The following is an 18,940-nucleotide window of genomic DNA, read 5'->3' as shown; positions in this document are numbered from 1 at the left end:
ACTTTTTCCACCACCTTTATTTGTTGTTTTATTATTAATATTACAACTTTAAAAAAATAGCATATTTCTTTAATGCTTCAACATTATGCTACTAGAATGTCTTTATTTTCCCTCATATTATGACATTATACTCAGAAAATTATTTTAAAAATTCCGTTACATTACAAATATTTTTGTTTAATATTTTGACTTTATTCTTGCAAAATTGTTAAATTTCCTCTATTGCTGTTTTTTAGTTTTGTTGCGAAATTACATTTGTAGAATGTGCTGTGGGTAAATAAATAAAACACGGCCCTGCTCCTTGTCATCCATCTTTATACATATGAGCCTGTGTGGTGCTGGTTTAAAGTTATGTATTGAATCTTCTAGTCATACATGCGGGGTCACTGCATGAACCTCCATGTGTAAGCGGCGCACTAAATTAAACCCCGGGGCACCACCGTGTTTGCATACATACCAAAGCGAACACTAAATGAGATTAATGGCGGCAATCTGCTTTTTAGCGGGCCTTGCAACTCGATCCCGTATACCTTCCCCTTGCTCCGTTGTAGGCCGCGTCTATATAAAGATCTGACATTGAAATGGGACTTCACCTGGAATGTGAGGTCACCACAAGCAGGGGGAGGTGTCACTATGTAGTGGAGTAAGGAGTAAGGAGGAGGAAAGAAAAGAATGGAGTGTTTAGAGTGTCGGAGAGTGGCAGGGCGGTCAGCTGCAGCTGAGGTGTAAGCTCGCACCGTGCCCACCGGCGTGTAATTACACTTCGAGCATCCGCCGCATCACCGGCCTCGGCCACACACTGTAAACTATCCGGCTCGGGGGGTCGTTACTCAGCTCACTAACTAGTAGAGTAAATCAGAGCTCTGACCTCATATTAGAGCCCCAGGCAGAGAGTAAACACAGCCAAAATATGGAGGCTGGAGTCCAGTAAATAACAGCTAGGAGATGGAGCGGGGGGGCATAGGCGTGGGAGATGTTTATAGCAGGTGGACAAACACCTGTCACGCCGATAAGACTGATTTATCCGTGGCGGCACGTCAGCGCATAGCTCAACTGAGCATGACAACCTGACAGGGACAAACAGTACAGTCGAACCTCTAAAAGGTTGGCCGATTCAGAATTTGAACACAAATGAGAGCGCATCAACCATCGCCAATTGCTTGCTTTGATTTTTTTTGCGGACTATAAGTCGCACTGGAGTATAAGTTGCATTTTTTGCGGGTAATTTATTTTACAAACTACTTGACCAAAACAGACATTATGTCATCTTGGAAGGCAAGTTCTAACATTAATAAAAGAATAGAGAACAAGCTGAATAGGTGTAAGATATGCTAACACAATGGTTATTCATTCATTCATTCATTCATTTTCTGCCGCTTATCCTCACAAAGGTCACAGGGGGTGCTGGAGCCTATCCCAGCTGTCTTCGGACACCCTGAACTGGTGGCCAGCCAATCACAGGGCACATATAGACAAACAACCATTGTCCGACTCCAGGCACGCTCACTCCTATGTGATTGGTCACGGGGTGCACGCCCTTATAAGGACGTCTCTCTCATTGTGACATCACAGGGAGTCAGTTTTTGAAAAAAACTCTCTGAAACCGAGCGTTCAGAGCCGTGCTAAACTTTTTTCAGGCCTTATTATCTGAAACTCTGTCATCGTTTAACACGATAATACAACATTTGTAAGTCAGTAAAGCTAGGTCCCTAGCCACTATAGAATATGCTAATCCTATTGTTAAAGTAATGCAGCCAATCACAGAGCACATATAGACAAACAACCATTCACACTCACATTCATACCTATGGACAATTTGGAGTGCTAATTAACCTAGCATGTTTTTGGAATGTGGGAGGAAACCGGAGTACCCGGAGAAAACCCACACATGCACGGGGAGAACATGTAAACTCCACACAGAGATAGCTGAGGGTGGAATTGAACTCGGGTCTCCTAGCTGTGAGGTCTGCGCGCTAACCACTCGTCCGCCGTGCAGCCTAGATATACAACCAGTTCTGGAAAATGAAAGAAATACATTTGGAAAAGGTGCAGATTCTGGAAGATCTGGAAAGCTTTTGTGTGTAGCTGCTCTATAGCATATTTCTTTAATGCTTTAACATTATGCTACTAAAATGTCTTTATTTTCCCTCATATTATGACATTATTCTCTGAATTTTTTTTTATTTTAATCTGTTAAATTACAAGTTTTTTCATTTAATATTTTGACTTTATTCTTAATTATTCTTAAAAATTTATTCATAAACAGTTTATTCATTTCTAAGTCGCCCTGGAGTAAAAGTCGCAGGAACAGCCAACCTATGAAAAAAAGTGCGACTAATACGGAAAAATACGGTACATACCATTTTTAAACCACTATAGCTCTCGCGTAGAAAATATTTGTGAGGTCAGATTTTTTCCAGTAGGCAATTTTGTGAAATTTTTGCAAATTTACGATGCTTTTAAGGTATATTATTTTAAGAAGCCAACTGTCCCCAGCAACTAGCCGGACTATTTTCCTCAGCACCAAAATCACTGTACCACATACATTGTACATTATATTGTAGACCACTACACAGTATATGACTCAGATCATTACATAATGGGGTTTTAATTCTACCCACACACGGTGTCATCAGCCAACTTTGTAACCCAAACCTTTATTTGTCATCTTCTGTGAGTTACGTTAACGTGAGATGACCTCAATTAAGATGGACTTGCTTTTGAAAATGGCCTACGTGGACATTTAAGGATGTGTAGCAGCAAGGAAGGCTTTAATGGAATGCTGACAAAAGGCCAAGTTGGAGAGGCAATAATACATTTGCCGTGAAATCCCAGGCGATGGCACATAAATAAGGCTGTGCTATTCCTGACAGAAACTCTCCACGACGCCGCGTTGCTGATCTATGTCACAACGACCTGGTGAAAGTACAGCACGAACAGCTGACAGCTTGATCAAGATGAAGTCTCCGTAGTGGCGTACATCAAGACTTCAGACTTAAGCGCAAGGCTCTGGGGTTTATAATAGGACATGAGGATGCATAGACGAGACATTCCTAGACTATGGTGAGCACGTATCGCTATGTGGAAGTCGTCTCAAAGGTCTTATTTTACTGTAACACGATAATCCACTACTGGGCAAACCCCTGCAGAGAACCTCCTGCACAAACATGGCCGGCCAAAATACTGAAGAATAAATAGAATGCTACATTATTTATTATTTATATAATATTTTTTAAATTGACGGCATTTGAGTATCTAAAATATTGTTATATGAAATTAAAATCTATGACAATTATTGTTTTTAAATTACAACTCCATTTATTTTAGAAACCAAAAACAACAGTAGCATTAGCATGTTTGCTTTACATTATTTAAATCTAATTTGTGACACATATGTGTCTGTCATATTTAAGTCATATCATATTTTTGATAGCAAAAACAGCTAGCACATTAAGCTAGCATTAGCATGTTAGCCTTAGGTTATTATTAGCATGTTAGCTTAAAGTCAGTTAAATGTATTTGAGCCTAGTGACAGAAATTTTACCAAAGCAATACAACACTAGCATTAGCATCTTAGCTTAAAGTTAGTTAAATGTGTTTCACATTTAAGCTACGTATGTTATTTTTGACAGTAATAGAAACTTTACCATAGCAGCACTACACTAATCTTAGCATTTTAGCTTAAGGTAAGTTAAATGTGTTTGTGCCATGTTATTTTTGATGGTGATAGACACTTTACAAAAGTAATAATACACTAGCATTAGCATCTTAGCTTCAAGTTAGTGAAATGTGTTTAACATTTAAGCCATGCTATTTTTGATGGTGATAGAAACTTTACAAAAGTAATACTACACTAGCATTAGCATCTTAGCTTCAAGTTAGTTAAATATGTTCAACCTTTAAGCCATGTTATTTTTGATGGAGATAGACACTTTACAAAAGTAATACTACTAGCATTAGCATCTTAGCTTAAAGTTAGTAAAATGTGTTTAACATTTCAGCCATGTTATTTTTGATGGTGATAGACACTTTACGAAAGTAATGCTACACTAGCATTAGCATCTTAGCTTAATGTTAGTGAAATATGTTTAACATTTAAGCCATGTTATTTTTGATGGTGATAGACACTTTACAAAAGTAATACTACACTAGCATTAGCATCTTAGCTTAAAGTTAGTTAAATGTGTTTAAGATTTCAGCCATGTTATTTTTGACAGTGATAGAAACTTTACCAAAGCAATACTACTACTATTAGCTTTAGCATCTTAGCTTGAAAAAAATAATTCATACTTCAGTCATCTTACTCGGTAAAGCTTGTTTATCTAGTACTCTGCACATATTGTAGTCTATCTCGGAGCAACTTAGCGGTTCCAAGTATTAAATGGCGATATTGTGGTATCATTAGTGTAATTTAGTGGTCTGTAGATTAATGGTGGGTTGGCATTTATCTGGGAAACATTTTTATCTTCATGTTAAATCGCAATAAAAGGACCTGTATATCCCCAGAATATGGCAGTCTACACCTAAACGGATGGGGGCTACAGTTGACATCCATTAAGGAAATCCATTATTGTCACATAAAAATGTAAGGCAATATTTAGCCTTGCTTGCCTTTGGCTACCTAACCTATACTCGGACAGTGAATGGAGTACTGTGTAGACACATTGTTGCTGGAATGTTAGTCTCAAAAGATAAAATGTAAAATGATTGGATGACATATTGTTGTCACACATATGTCACCGAATGATGCGGCCATTTGCTGTCGTCATACAATGTGCATCCAACGCAGCATATTCAATAACTAATTATGGTAATTCATTAGATCTCCAATTAGCAGAGAGGCTTTACGGCCTTGTGCCATACTGTAAAGAGCAGGATTTATGTCGCCTTTGAATGTCACCCAGAGGACACGAGACTCTCTCATCACTCATGAGGCACAAACCCCAGATGCTGGCGCAAAAAAAAAAAAAAAAAAAAAGGAAGGAACAATACGTCCATTTTCCTTCCCGCCTTGTGTGTCACAACCTTGAGAAAACCTTGAGCGGGCTTCTTTTGCCTGCCAGAACACTGTGGTATAACTTTGGTATTTGAGCCGAGAAAGGCTGTAAAACGATACGTACAGTGTGTGTGTAACCTCGGCAGAGCGCGCACCGAGCAAACGCTGCCTCGCCTGCTGTCAAACGACCCCTCGGAGGGCGATAAGGATCTGTGCTATCAGAGTGGCTGTCTGCCTTATTAGTGCACCTCAGGCACAGAGCCCAGCCAACCATCTGTGATCCTCTGCCCGGCAAAGTCTCACAGGCATTATAAAATACGCTCAGACCCCTTTGAAAGTGCTGACCACATGAATTGAATCTTTTTTTTTTTTTTTACCAATAAGACATTCAAATGTATCGGAAAACTGACTCAAAACATCTGATATTGACATTTGTACTATTGTGTTCGACTGCTAGATAAAAAAAAGGGCAAAGGTTACTTATGTATGTCAGCGACATGACATTTACTATTACCACTTTGTGGCTTCATTTTATATAATGCAAACGACATATTTATTTTTAAACACAAATTCAATCCATGGTGGATAGTATGAGAAGGAATGCATGTCAGGTCGCTAATGAGTATGTTTTTGAACTGAACAAACTGTGGGAAAAAAATGATTATTACCATTATAGAATGCATTTATAAAGCGTAGAGCTCCAGCAGGTAGTCTTTGGGCACGATTCCGATATTTCCATTCGTCTCTCCGACCCACCAACCATAGTTCTGGTATGCCTGGAGAAAGACAGATGCAAAAAAAAATCACTGAGGGTGATGTATGATGAGAAGAAGCCAAGAAAAAAACAATTTTCTTCATAGTATTCTGAGTTTATACTTGTAACATTTTTTATCTTAATGTTAAAAATGTGTATATTCATATTTTTACTTTATTCTAACATGTCAAAAAAATTTTTTTTAGTGAGGGCCAATAAAAGAGCAGTCATGTGCGGCAAATGGCCCGCGCTCCGCACTTTGGACACCCCGTTCTCCAGTTCAAGGCCTAAGGTCAAACAATTTGGAATTCTACCAATAATTAGTTAGGACGGATATGCCTATCAAATAACACAAAACTTCGGAATTGGAGCCGTTGTCATGCGTGACGCCAGACTAGACGTTATGAGAGCTCAGTTCCTTGAGCCTCAAAGGATTAACTTGCATGTGTTTGGCTTTTTCTTGGACTTAAGTTTGCACTTAATCCAAAAGAAGGACAAACCTCAACAAGGTATGAAGTAAAGAACATGAGAAGAGATTTAAAGCATTTATACTACAGTAGCAGTGTTTGCCTGAGGTGGCACACACGTACTGTAAATAGTACATGCAAGCATCCAAAATGTACTGCAATCTCCCCATCCACATTCATAATAAAAAGCCAGCCAATCACAGGGCACATATAGCCAAACAACCATTCACACTCACATTCATACCTATGGACAATTTGGAGTCGCCAATTAACCTCGCATGTTTTTGGAATGTGGGAGGAAACCGGAGTGCCCGGAGAACATGCAAACTCCACACAGAGATGGCCGAGGGTGGAATTGAACTCAGTTCTACTAGCTGCGAGGTCTGCGCGCTAACCACTCGACCGCCGTGCAGCCCCACCTGCCTTTCATCAGGAAAAAAAAACAAGTTAGTGTCTACCTTTTTCCGTTCTTTAGTAATCAGCAGAAGAACAAAAAGGTAAGTTTCAGGGAAATATCAGTTCCCTACTAGAAAAGAGAGAAAACCAGCTTTTTGTTTCACTTTGACACAAATATTTTTTGCTTTTGCGACAAATCTAAACAACTATATCGATATTCATTCATTCATTTTCTACCGCTTTTTCCTCACGAGGGTCGCGGGGGGTGCTGGAGCCTATCCCAGCTGTCTTTGGGCGAGAGGCGGGGTACACCCTGGACTGGTGGCCAGCCAATCACAGGGCACATATAGACAAACAACCATTCACACTCACATTCATACCTATGGACAATTTGGAGTCGCTAATTAACCTAGCATGTTTTTGGAATGTGGGAGGAAACCGGAGTACCCGGAGAAAACCCACGCATGCACGGGGAGAACATGCAAACTCCACACAGAGATGGCCGAGGGTGGAATCGAACCCTGGTCCTCCTAGCTGTGAGGTCTGCACGCTAACCACTCGACCACCGTGCCGCCCCTATATCGACATAAACAACTCAAAAAGGAGTGTTTACGTTACCTTCTGCATGCTACACTCCTCCATGCTCTTTATTATGTTTACATGATCCATACCAACCTCTAATCAAAGGCACTTCTGCCACCTTGTGGCTGTATTTATGGCTTAAAATTGCTCATGAAGTGAAAAGCATTAGTGGGGAGTTGCATCATCACCTCCTTTTGCATCTTGCACACCCACTGGGTGGGTTAAATGACTACTGCTGTGATCAGGCGCTATATAGAAAACTGAAACGTCTTTGTGTGGAACAAAGTAAAGCATACCGGACCTCTGCTCTCAAAGTTTGAACCAGGAAGACCTGAACTAGGAAGTCCCTATTAGGTTATGCTATGCTTGAGTCCCGCCCACACAGGTAAGGTGTTACTCTCTCCTCAGTGCATCGCCGTGTCAGACTGTGGTAGGTAGCATTTAACTGCCCCAAGCTCGTGTCAATCAAGGGTGTCTGATAAGGTTGCCAGGCAACCTGCAAATTCAAATAACAGTGTACTGTCTAAGTGTACAGTACTTCTATCGTGTAATTGTAGTCGGTTCTAACAAAACAAAATAAAAATCAAATTAACTTGACCTTTTTGGGGGGCGGGGGTAGGGGGGGATTCGGGGCTGCCCCGCCTCCTAACATAATGCTAGGGTGAGTTGTTAAATATTAATTTCAATGTTAAATACTGCCTGTGCAGTTAATAAAAATATTATGACGTGACAGTTTGACACTGGAACTGATCCTTTTTAATGCTATTATTTCCTATGGGGAAAAAATGCTTCCAAATGCAACAAATCTGTGATTAACCAGCGTCCCTGAACAGAATGCAGTTCCACCTTAAAGATTCCACTGTATTTGATCATTTTTAATGGCCCATTGCAATGTTTTCTGCTCATTCATCATCAACTTCACATTTCGTACACATCCAAAAGCATCATTGTGCGTAAAAACCATATATATAAATCATAAATCACAACAAGGTAAAGTTAAAGCTCCTCTCCGAGTGGCTGTAAGCGATGCAAAAATGCTAGGACACCGAGGAGACATGTAAGACTCTCTCTTTGACCAAGAGCATGACCTCACATCAAAGTCTTCACGGGACATGAATCAAGTGAGGAGCAGGAACCTGCACAGTGTTTAAAAAAACACGCATCTGTGTCCACTTACTGCTGACAATCAAGCAGTCACACCAATGTAGTGGTTGAGTCCAAGAAACAAAACATTTTATGACTATTTTTCCTGTGTTTTTGCTCGCTATAGAAAATTATGGGATTTTTTTCCTGCAAGGACATTAAAACTATGTCATGTTTTTGCCAGAAAGCGTGTCATCTCACACCCAATAAGGGGGCACGGTAACTAGGAATTGCGGTGATGCAATAAGAAGCATTGCAGGCGTCAACTACAGTTTTACTCCATGACAGCATCTCTTAGTATTCGGTCCCAATTTCTGCGGGAAAAGGCTATTTGTCGTTCTTTTTTCCCCATCCATTTCCTGTACCACTTGCAAATGAAACACCGCTCAATGCCACATCCACTAAATAAGCCTGTCACATGATATCACATGCTTCTTTGTAATAACAGACCTGTGTGTGTGTGTGCGTACACAACACAACTTCCTGCCGCTAGCCTTTGAAATGAGGCAACACCTCATTGTGCAGTTCTGGCTGACAAATAAGTTGTTCTTGAGTGGGTGTGGGACACAACACAAGAGCCCAAACACACACACACATACACACACAGCTGCACGGAACTAATGGCACCCTTTACCGACTACACACACTTTAGCACACAGTAGCCTCGGTCAGCAAGTAACGCTGCCCTGTCGCTTTAATACCTCCATCAAGAGAAACAATGTGTTTACTAGCAGCAATTGTACAACATGTGTTAAGCGGGGAGATGAATATAAGTCATGGTAACACCCCGCGCTAAGAAGCATTATGTTGGGACAGTGTTTACATTTTATCAACCATTCCAGCCACTTAAAGGAAGTGAGACGTTACTTTTCTCCATTAGTTTTATGTGCTGTGACTTGAACCGGGGGAGGAGGGAAGAGGGGGGCGGGTCGGTGCAGCATATCTGGACAAAGCACCCCCCGTCCTGCACTCCTCGGGCCCTATAATCAACACTCAGGGCCGACTGGGGGGGGGGATTGGGGTAAGGGGGGTGTCCCGCAGCTGTAACACTACAGCTATTTCTGAGCTGTGGAATGGGGGAGGGACGAAAAAAAAAAAAAGGGAGGAGGAGGGAGTGGTTAGTGAAGCAAGGAGTCGGCTGTCCCTCCTGCTGCAGCCCAGACAGGTTTTATGGTCATTGCCCTCGCAGCGGGCCGCAACCCCCAACACCAAGGTTCCAGCTAATGGCGCTCGTAGTCCGAGTGAAAGGGCAACTTGATTCTTGGCCCTTTTTTTTTCCCCACACACACAAAGAGAGGAGTCATAAACAAGCATTTGGCCATTGAGCAGTGGAACGTCTGTCTGCTTTGTTTCGTTTTGCTGCTTCACACCACATGAAATGGGCATTCTTCAATGAGTTGATCGGCGGAAATGATTCACACTGCCGTAGAGCAACAAAAGTAACACTTATGTAAAGGTTTTGATGTGCTTCATTTTGAATTTTAAAAAAGCACCATTTAGACAAAATGTTGCACTATGTATTGTTATATAATTTATAAGTCTCTGTATTTATTATTGGGGTATACTACCTTTATGAACATGAGGGTAAATCGGACATTTTGCGTACAGTACACCACTGCAAACTACAACCACAAATAATAAACCAGGGGTCTCAACCACATGACTAGTTTGAGGCCCCGCGCCTTGATATGAAAGTTTAATGTTAGTGCGGCCCCGCGCAAGTTTGATATGGATGCTGTATGGTATCATGTACCCAGAAAAAATTATTACGTTTGATTAATGTTCATGTTAAAGGTTAAATAACTGTTAATAGTTATCCTCCCTATCCGTGTGGAAGTGGTAAGTTTTTGGCTATTTAAGTTTAAAGGAAATAACTTGAAGGCTACCGTTTAGGTCGCTAGCTCTCTAGTTTGCGAGTTAGCATGTGTCTCAAGACCCTGCAGTTGCGCAATATGTAAATTAAAAAAAAGTATAAATGTGACTATAGTCGTGTTTTGTCATGTCTACAGGGCTCTAATAATGCTTTGTTCATTTTAATCTGAAAAAAATAATTTGTCTACCCACCAACTATATGTGGTTTCTTAAGTTTTTATTATTATTATTATATTTATTTATTACTGATTGATTTTCTTTATTCTTGATTTGTTTATTTATTTTTCATCTTATTTTGTGCAGAAAAATAAAAATTAAGATATTTGAGAACAGTGAAATGTTTTATCGGAGCTTTTCTTGTAGAAAATCGAAACCAAAGCAAAGTTTATTCATTTTTCTGTTTTTAATAAATGCGTTTTTTGTTTTTTTTTTTTTGAAAACCTGATGCGGCCCAGTCTCACCCAGACCCGAGCTCCAGTGGCCCCCCCAAGTAAATTGAGTTTGATAAACCAATCCTGACATTAATACCTCTCAGCAGTGTCATCAAAACTCAGCATTATTATCTCTGTAAAGGCTGAATTTATTATTATTATCTGACTTAATTACACTGCACATGTGTATTTTGATATTGATTTAGGTTATTATTTAATTAAAAACTTTTTTGATGAACTATTTCACTATCCTGGCATCTTTTTTTTTTAAATGATTGCACGTGAACGCCACTAGATGGCAGACTAGACTATGAAAAGGACCCTGGCGTGTTGTCAGCAAGTGTGGTTGACAACATGTCTCAAAGATCCATCCCCGTCTCTGCGGTGCACATTTCACACGCTTAACTCAAACCACTGACGTGCAAACATATCCCTGACTTTCCACATTCGTCCTGCAATGTGCAGGAGTATGAGTGTGTTGAATGTAGCATGAGCAGGTCCAAGTCCTTTTTTCACATGGACTGGTTATGAACAAAACACCCCTGTTTGGTTGTATAATTAAAGCAAAGAAGGTCCCCTCAGTGTAGCTGACAAGCCTCGGAAATTGGACGTCCACTACACGTCCTCGCCCCCTCTCTGAATAGCGTGTCGGACTGAGCCTGGGTTTCCTGAGAACACACATTCCTATTTGGCGAGGTGAGGGAGACGTCTGATAGGTGTGTGGGCTGGAAGACGGCGGCGGCGGCGGCGGTGGAGGAAGCACGGCGAGACGCCCCACATGGACGTGATGGAACGACGCGGCGAGCCAACAGCACTAAAACGGTTTCCGTCGTGACACATTTAATCCCCCATCAGAGAGCCAGAGGCAGACTCGAGCCCAGTCGGCCTCGAGCCAGCCTTCAGCCATGCAGCTCCAGGCGCTGGGCCAGGTGCTGCCAGTAAAGGATATGAACAGCCTGTTCCTCCAAGGACCTCGGAATAACTCCCTTTAGGTGGTCCTCACTCAACAGCTTGCATTGCTGTTGAGTTTGTGCATTTAAAAAAAATATATCGATATTCTCTTTTTTTTATAAAACAAAGTAGGTTGCGATTACCTTGCTCAGTATATAAATGGTGTCCCCGCGCTTGAAGGACAATTCATCCGGGTGGTCGCCTACACAGTCCCATAAGCCTTGGTAGTAGTTCTGGTAGTCTGTGTTTGCATCTGTACAAAGCGTGATAACATAGGAGGTGTTTTATTTGGACAGTAAATCTATCTTAAAAAAAAAAAAAAACTTCAAGTAAGTTGGTTAACATTGCCGTAATCTATTAATAGATTCACATTACATTCACTTCTATTCGTTGCACACGTTAGGAACTTCCCCTGCAAATGTCACTTCTTCTTTCTTGCACTTTGTGGTCAATTACGAAAAGTGTTGATGCAGGGTGACTGCATTAGTACAGGGGCCACTAGGCGGCACTGTTTTCTTGGTTTCTAACTGTATTGCATTTTATGTTTAATACAGAGCAATGGCTAGTTAAATCATGAGGAGTGTAATATCTGTTTTTATCTGAAAAAGGGAAGTGTATGCTTGTAGCTGTTTGGCCGGGGGTGGAGTAAATTACACAGACAGGCAGGAAACATTGCTGGAAGAGGCGGCAGAGTCCGGAAGATCTAGAAAGCTTTCTGTGCGGGTTATTGTGTGTCGCTGAAAAAACACCAATACCTTTCTCGTGGCCATAACAGTAGAAGGTGCGATAGCTTAGGGCGCACCATCTCTTCTGCCACTCCTGCCCAAAAAAACTGTGATCTGATCTGTTTTTATTTTTGCTTATACAGATTTTTTACATTAATTTTTTATTTGGGCTTTAGGGCTCAAAATGTGGGCCGCACGTTCTGCTTGCCAAGTGGCTGGACAAACGTCTGGCATGAGCGGGAAAAGAAATCGGAGCTATTGGAATTATTTCTTTTATGTGAGGAATCTGCACTGCTGTTGGAAGAGAAAGTAAAATTTGAATTTTTATTCGAAATGAAAAGGCGGGCTGCACGGCGGTCAAGTGGTTAGTGTGCAGACCTCATAGTTCAATTCCACACTCGGTCATCTCTGTGTGGAGTTTGCATGTTCTCCCCGTGTATGCGTGGGTTTTCTCCGGGTACTCCGGTTTCCTCCCACATTCCAAAAACATGCTAGGTTAATTAGCGACTCCAAATTGTCCATAGGTATGAATGTGAGTGTGAATGGTTGTTTGTCTATATGTGCCCTGTGATTGGCTGGGTCACCAGTCCAGGGTGTACCCCGCCTCTCGCCCCGAAGACAGCTGGGATAGGCTCCAGCACCCCCCGCGACCCTCGTGAGGATAAGCAGTGGAAAATGAATGAATGAATGAAAGAATTTCAAGCAGCCCGCAACAAATTCATTTGTCCGACCTCGCTCATAAACACATGATAATGAGACATGGCGGCGTAACTCTTCTTCTGCTGCTTAAAGGAGACCTATTATACTCATTTTTGGGACAAACAACATCTACAGTATAGAGCAGCTCCACACAATAACCCGCACAGAAAGCTTTCTAGATCTTCCGGACTCTGCCGCCTCTTCCAGCAATGTTTCCTTGGGTTTCCTGCCTGTCTGTGTAATTTACTCCACCCCCGGCCAAACAGCTACAAGCATACACTTCCCTAATATAGTAAATACTAGCCACTATTAGTACTATACTTTAGAAAGTATTATACTATCTTTGTGTGTGTATTTATACCTGGGAGCACCTCATAGATGTCTGTATCAGGTGCAAGTCCAACATCATCATACATGAGTTGTTCCTCATCCTTTTCCACGTCATATTCTTCCTCCTCCTCTTCTTGGATGATACCAGACATGTCTGCACCACACGTTAAAATAATCTGACTTAAAATTGGATTCAATGTGAATTATGCTTATTCCTGAAGTTCTTCTAATAATCCAAACCTTTTAAAATGAGGTCTATGCATTTCACCCACTCTTTTGCCTCTTTGGCTGATGACGCACAGAACTATTGAAAGAACAGATATGAATAGGACAGCCACGGCTAAATTATTCATGTATCAATTAACATAAACAAATATTGCATTTATGAATCTGAAAAATGTTCCACAAACGTAAAAAAAATTTAAATATGCTTGACAGGCTGACATTGAAAAGGCAGCAGTGTCAAATATGTACACATATTTTCCAAAGAAAAACACACTTTGCCAGGTTCGCCATATTGCCAAAAACAAAAGCACGTCAAACATACCTGATAGTCTCGCTTGTCCGGCGCTGAGATTTCAAAACAGAAGTCTTTCTTGGAGTCTTTGCGCAAGCCGTTGTTCATTTTGACATTGTAGCCATCGATGCTGAACTCGCCTTTCTGCTGCTTGTCTGTCACACGGTAACAATGTCACTGTCAACATCCCCCAACGCGCACCCGGTGTCAGCGTCGCTCTTAATTGGACAAAAGTGTGTTGGGGGGGCACACCAATACCTTTCTCGTGGCCATAATAGTAGAAGGTACGATAGCTTAGGGCGCACCATCTCTTCTGCCATTCCTGACCGAAAAAACTGTGATCTGTTGACGAGAAGAAACATCAAACTTCAAACAACATACAGACTTTGGTGCTAAAGTGTAAGTGAATGAAAAGTGAAAGTGAAATGTCATCTAAGGGAATTCCAATACAAGAGGTGGCCTGTCTGACATTTTGATTACCTTCTATTAAAACACCTCCCGGTATTGGATCACTGCAGAGTACAGTCAGAATAATAAATACATTGAGTAGCAGTTACAGTAATTACAGTAGTTAATGAGGACAGAACCTACCTAACCCTAAACACTACTTATTAGTTCCTCAGTAACTATTCTAAATGTATGTGCATTAGTCATTACTTCCTCAGTAACTACTCTAGATTTATGTGCCTTAGTTACCTTAGTACCTACTCTACTCATTAGTTCCACAGTTCATTAGTTCCTCAGTAACTACTCAAATTTTTTGTGCTTTAGTCATTAGTTCCTCAGTAACTACTCATTAGTTCCTCATTACGTCATTAGTTCCTCAGTAACCACTTTAAATGTATGTGCCTCAGTCATTAGTTCCTCAGTAACTACTCTAAATTGATCTACCCTAGTTCCGAATTACTTCATGAGCTCCTCAGTAACTACTCTATATTTATCTACCATAGTACCCCATTAGTTCCTCAGTAACTACTCTAAATTGATCTACCTCAGTTCCTAATTACTTCATTAGTTCCTCAGTAACTACTCTATATTTATCTACCCGAGTACCCCATTAGTTCCTCAGTAACTACTCTAACGTTATGTGCCTTAGTTCCTCAGTAGGTATGTGCCTTAGTCATTAGTTCCTCAGTAACTACTCTATATTTATCTACCTTAGTACCTCATTAGTTCCTCTGTAACTACTCTAACTTTACGTGCCTTAGTTTCTCAGTAACTACTCTACTCATTAGTTCCTCGGTTCATTAGTTCCTCTGTAAGTACTCTAAATGTATGTGCCTTAGTCATTGGTTACTCATTACTTCATTAGTTCCTCAGTAACTACTCTATATCTACCTTAGTACCATATTGGTTCCTCTGTAACTACTCTAAATGTATGTGCCTTAGTCATTATTTACTCATTACTTCATTAGTTCCTCAGTAACTACTCTATATCTACCTTAGTACCATATTGGTTCCTCTGTAACTACTCTAACTTTATGTGTCTTAGTTCCTCAGGAACTACTCTACTCATTAGTTTCTCAGTTCATTAGTTCCCCAGTAACTACTCTAAATTTATATGCCTTTGTTCCTCAGTAACCACTCTACTAATTAGTTCCTCAGTCACTATTGTATTTTTGTGTACCTTATTGTAAAGGCAGACCACACATTGTTAAGTGAATACTTCTCTGACGGTGTTAACCAAAATTAAGCATGCAAATTAAGAACAGATTTTCTGACACAGGTCTTCTTGGACATCACTACATTTTACAAGTACCATGTGTATCCTATTAGAGACCACACACCCTTCCTGCGTTTCTCAAGGTATCCTGACATAAGGACAGACTGCAGGTCTTGCGCCGCCACCGGTGGAGACTGATGACATCCTGAAAGAGCATTATGGGAAATGAGTGCCTTGTACAAAAACACAAACGTGCTGCTGTTCAACGTGTTATGAGTTTTCACATGAAAAAAATCCGACAAATGAGTTCTGACATAACATCCAGCCAGATGACGGTTGTGAAAAAGTTGCGGCGTGTGCACCGACGTCCCGGCCCTGTGCAACTTCAATGCTGTGTCAAAGTTGCTTTGTGTGAAAGAGACGCCATAAAATTGGCAGCTGCTTACAGGCCGTAAACCCCCACAACCTCAAATCACCGCTTTACTTTGACTTCCCTGACATGGGAATATATCGGCCCGTACACTCACCAGCCACAACATTAAGCACAAGTACGCTATCTCAACCAAGCGTGTGAGTTTGTATTATTTTTCTCATCTCCTGGCTAAATAAGGAAAGCATTAGAAAACTATATTAATCCCATCATCAATCCCATAATTGATTTTTTTTGTCATTTTGTTTTCATTGGTAAAGTATTACAAAGATATTCTGGACTTATGAATAAATGTGTCTCGATCTTACTTTTCTTTACTCAGCGGTGACTTTACTTTCAGCAAGGCCTTCTCTGCTGGCCTGAACACCATTTGAAACACTGACCTACATTTACAATGTATAGTTTTTGTCCAATCAGATGTGTTCCCGTGTCAATGTATTTTGCCCAGGGCCTTATGTGTAACATACAGTAAATTATATTAGCAAAAAGGGGTGTTTTTTTAACCAATCGGATTTCAGATTGGCCTCACAGGGCCACCTTGCTGGCCCAAAATAACATAACATAGCATTGTATCTGTATCTGTATATGTATGACAAATAATCGAGTGGTTAGCGCGCAGATTCCAGTTCGATTCCACTCTACGGTATCTCTGTGTGGAGTTTGCATGTTCTCCCCATGCATGCGTGTTTTTTTTCCGGGTACTCCGGTTTCCTCCCACATTCCAAAAACATGCTAGGTTAATTAGCGACTCCAAATTGTCCATAGGTATGAATGTGAGTGTGAATGGTTGTTTGTCTATATGTGCCCTGTGATTGGCTGGCGAGCAGTCCAGGGTGTACCCCGCCTCTCGCCCGAATACAGCTGGGATAGGCACCAGCACCCCTTGTGACCCTCGTGAGGATAAGCGGTAGAAAATTAATGAATGAATGAATGAATGAATGAATGCTCGAGAGACACATTTACAAATTTTCAGGCAGCTTCCTTGCTAATCAGATTAATCAGTTAATCAGATGTATCGCAACAACATAGTCAAAGATAAAGATTTAACTGGTTTTGGTTTTATTTAATAACGGTGTCCATTTCCAAATATACGCAAAATGCCTCTCAAAATTGCCACACCTTGTTATATTGCATTTTTTTTATATTATATTGTATAATTAAGATGTGAGATTGATGGTATTAAAAGTGGATTAAGTCCCCATGAAGGCTCGGGTACAAAATCTACGACCCACTGCTGATTTCACTTTATGATAACTTGATAATTCCGAAACTACTTTTGATGTAAAGCAGGATGAATTTTATGTGTAATTCTAAAATTTTACTTTCCTAAGTAAAATTGATGCTCTTTTTAATGCACGTATATATAATTGCTATACCAGATGTGTACTCTCTTGCTTTATTTGCTTGAAATGTGCTGCTTTATATTTTTATGTCTGTATGATATTGTGACGGCAGCCTAAAGGGACAATAACATCTACCTCACACAACACCATATTAATTAACATAATTTAACATTAATACTTTTGTTTGTAGGTGCAGCTCATTTTTCTGAGACTTTGTGAAAGGTACGTCAGAGTATCTCTGAACCATAAAACACACTTGTGCAGTAAAAACGGGTGACGGGGGAATAGCGGCGACGCTCCCAATGTGTGTTGCTAAGTTACAATCGGAATGTCTCTTTCACAACGACACACCGAGTCACTCTTTGTTTAAAAAAGGAAAACTCCATGAAATGACATTTTACAGCTTGTTTACCCTCAGACGTCTCTTCTTCCCTGTCTGTGCGCTCAGACTGCAGGGAGCCTCCATCGTTGTTGCTGCTGTCCACCTCGTCCTCGTCGTCGCCTGTGTCATCTCCGCCTGTTGGGAGAGCGATGTACAACAAATAAGAAGTTGTAAGGTCACACATTAAAACGGAATCAATATGGTAACACTGGTCAAAGACTGTGTAGTGTTTTGGTTTTTAAGGTACTACTGCAAAAACGATAGTGAGGCATCCTTTGCAAGACAAGAGTACTCTGTTGTTTTTAGGAATCTGCTGCAAAATGGTGGCATTTAAAGGCCAATTTGTGGCCCGTGGGCCACCAGTTGAACTACCCTGTGATAGATAGCACAACAGAAGCTGCATTTACTTATACACACTTCCTATTTATTGCAGGACAACCTGTCACAGAGGATGTTTTTACATTGACAAACATGCATTATTGACATTATCATTATGATATGCGGGTATAGTGACAAATATGGAAGAAAAATTTAATGTGTGAACATCGTTTCTTGATATTTGGAGCACAAATGTTGATTAAAAAAAAATATGAAAAACTCACTTTTATCCTTGAAATCATGTGGGAATCTGTTTTGGAGAGGGTAGATCTGTATTAGTATCAGACAAATGATAACTGAGGCAAATCAACAGATAAGATAAATTGATTGACAGGGAGATCAGCGAATGGACTGCTAGCTAGCATACCCCAATTTAACCTCTTTAATCCGTTTAATGAAGGCTTCTCTCTTATCTTTAGCCTTCTTGCTCAGAATTTCACCTTTCAGGCCATCACATAGGAAAGCCTCCAGGTCTGAAAATAAAAATAGAAATAAAATATTACACAATTAGTGGTAGTAAGTCTCATTTCACGCCTCGTAAATGGTTGATTTTACACAGGAAATATAAACAATGCTAATAAACGCAGGTGTATGTAAGTACGTGGACCTTAAAAGTAACAGTCGGTTCTTTCCTTCCTCTTTTTCGAAGTGTAGTCCGGAAAAAAAAGACTGCGTCTGAGCCCCGGGTCACAAAAACAACACCTATGGATAGTTAAGTAGTTTAAAAGAATGTTTTACCTGACAGAAGTGTAGTTAATTCGTAGGGAAGAGCTCGCATGGTTATTTTGTTCAGGCAAGCACAGTCCAGAGAGGGGACTAATCACGTGATGCGGAAGTAGCGGCAGCCTCGCGCGCACAGAGACGCGGAAGTTAATCCTGTG

The 18,940-nt window shown here is 40.7% G+C and overlaps 1 protein-coding gene across 4 annotated transcripts in view; it reads right to left on the bottom strand.

Annotated features, from left to right (window-relative positions):
* Positions 1-18,940, bottom strand: part of skap2 (src kinase associated phosphoprotein 2) — a 26,259-nt gene extending 7,319 nt beyond the window's left edge. For 3 of the 4 annotated variants that reach the window (XR_009131754.1, XM_058083533.1, XM_058083532.1), the window contains exons 1-11: positions 18,798-18,940; positions 18,427-18,532; positions 18,284-18,309; positions 17,712-17,816; positions 15,651-15,731; positions 14,122-14,205; positions 13,894-14,018; positions 13,587-13,650; positions 13,378-13,500; positions 11,736-11,845; positions 5,665-5,772 (exon numbers count right to left, since the gene is read on the bottom strand). Coding sequence is in view for 3 of the 4 variants with exons in the window: in XM_058083533.1 (XP_057939516.1) it covers positions 5,680-5,772; positions 11,736-11,845; positions 13,378-13,500; positions 13,587-13,650; positions 13,894-14,018; positions 14,122-14,205; positions 15,651-15,731; positions 17,712-17,816; positions 18,284-18,309; positions 18,427-18,532; positions 18,798-18,837 (957 nt within the window). In the remaining variant the exon portion in view is untranslated. Of the gene's footprint in view, positions 1-5,472; positions 5,773-11,735; positions 11,846-13,377; positions 13,501-13,586; positions 13,651-13,893; positions 14,019-14,121; positions 14,206-15,650; positions 15,732-17,711; positions 17,817-18,283; positions 18,310-18,426; positions 18,533-18,797 lie in introns of those variants that run through there. The other variant, XM_058083531.1, reaches the window with a different exon arrangement.

The sequence above is a fragment of the Doryrhamphus excisus genome, chromosome 10, assembly GCF_030265055.1.
Source record: "Doryrhamphus excisus isolate RoL2022-K1 chromosome 10, RoL_Dexc_1.0, whole genome shotgun sequence".
NCBI lineage: Eukaryota > Metazoa > Chordata > Actinopteri > Syngnathiformes > Syngnathidae > Doryrhamphus > Doryrhamphus excisus.
The sequence above is the reverse complement of the archived record's forward strand: the minus strand, read 5'-3'. Positions and strand labels throughout refer to the sequence as shown.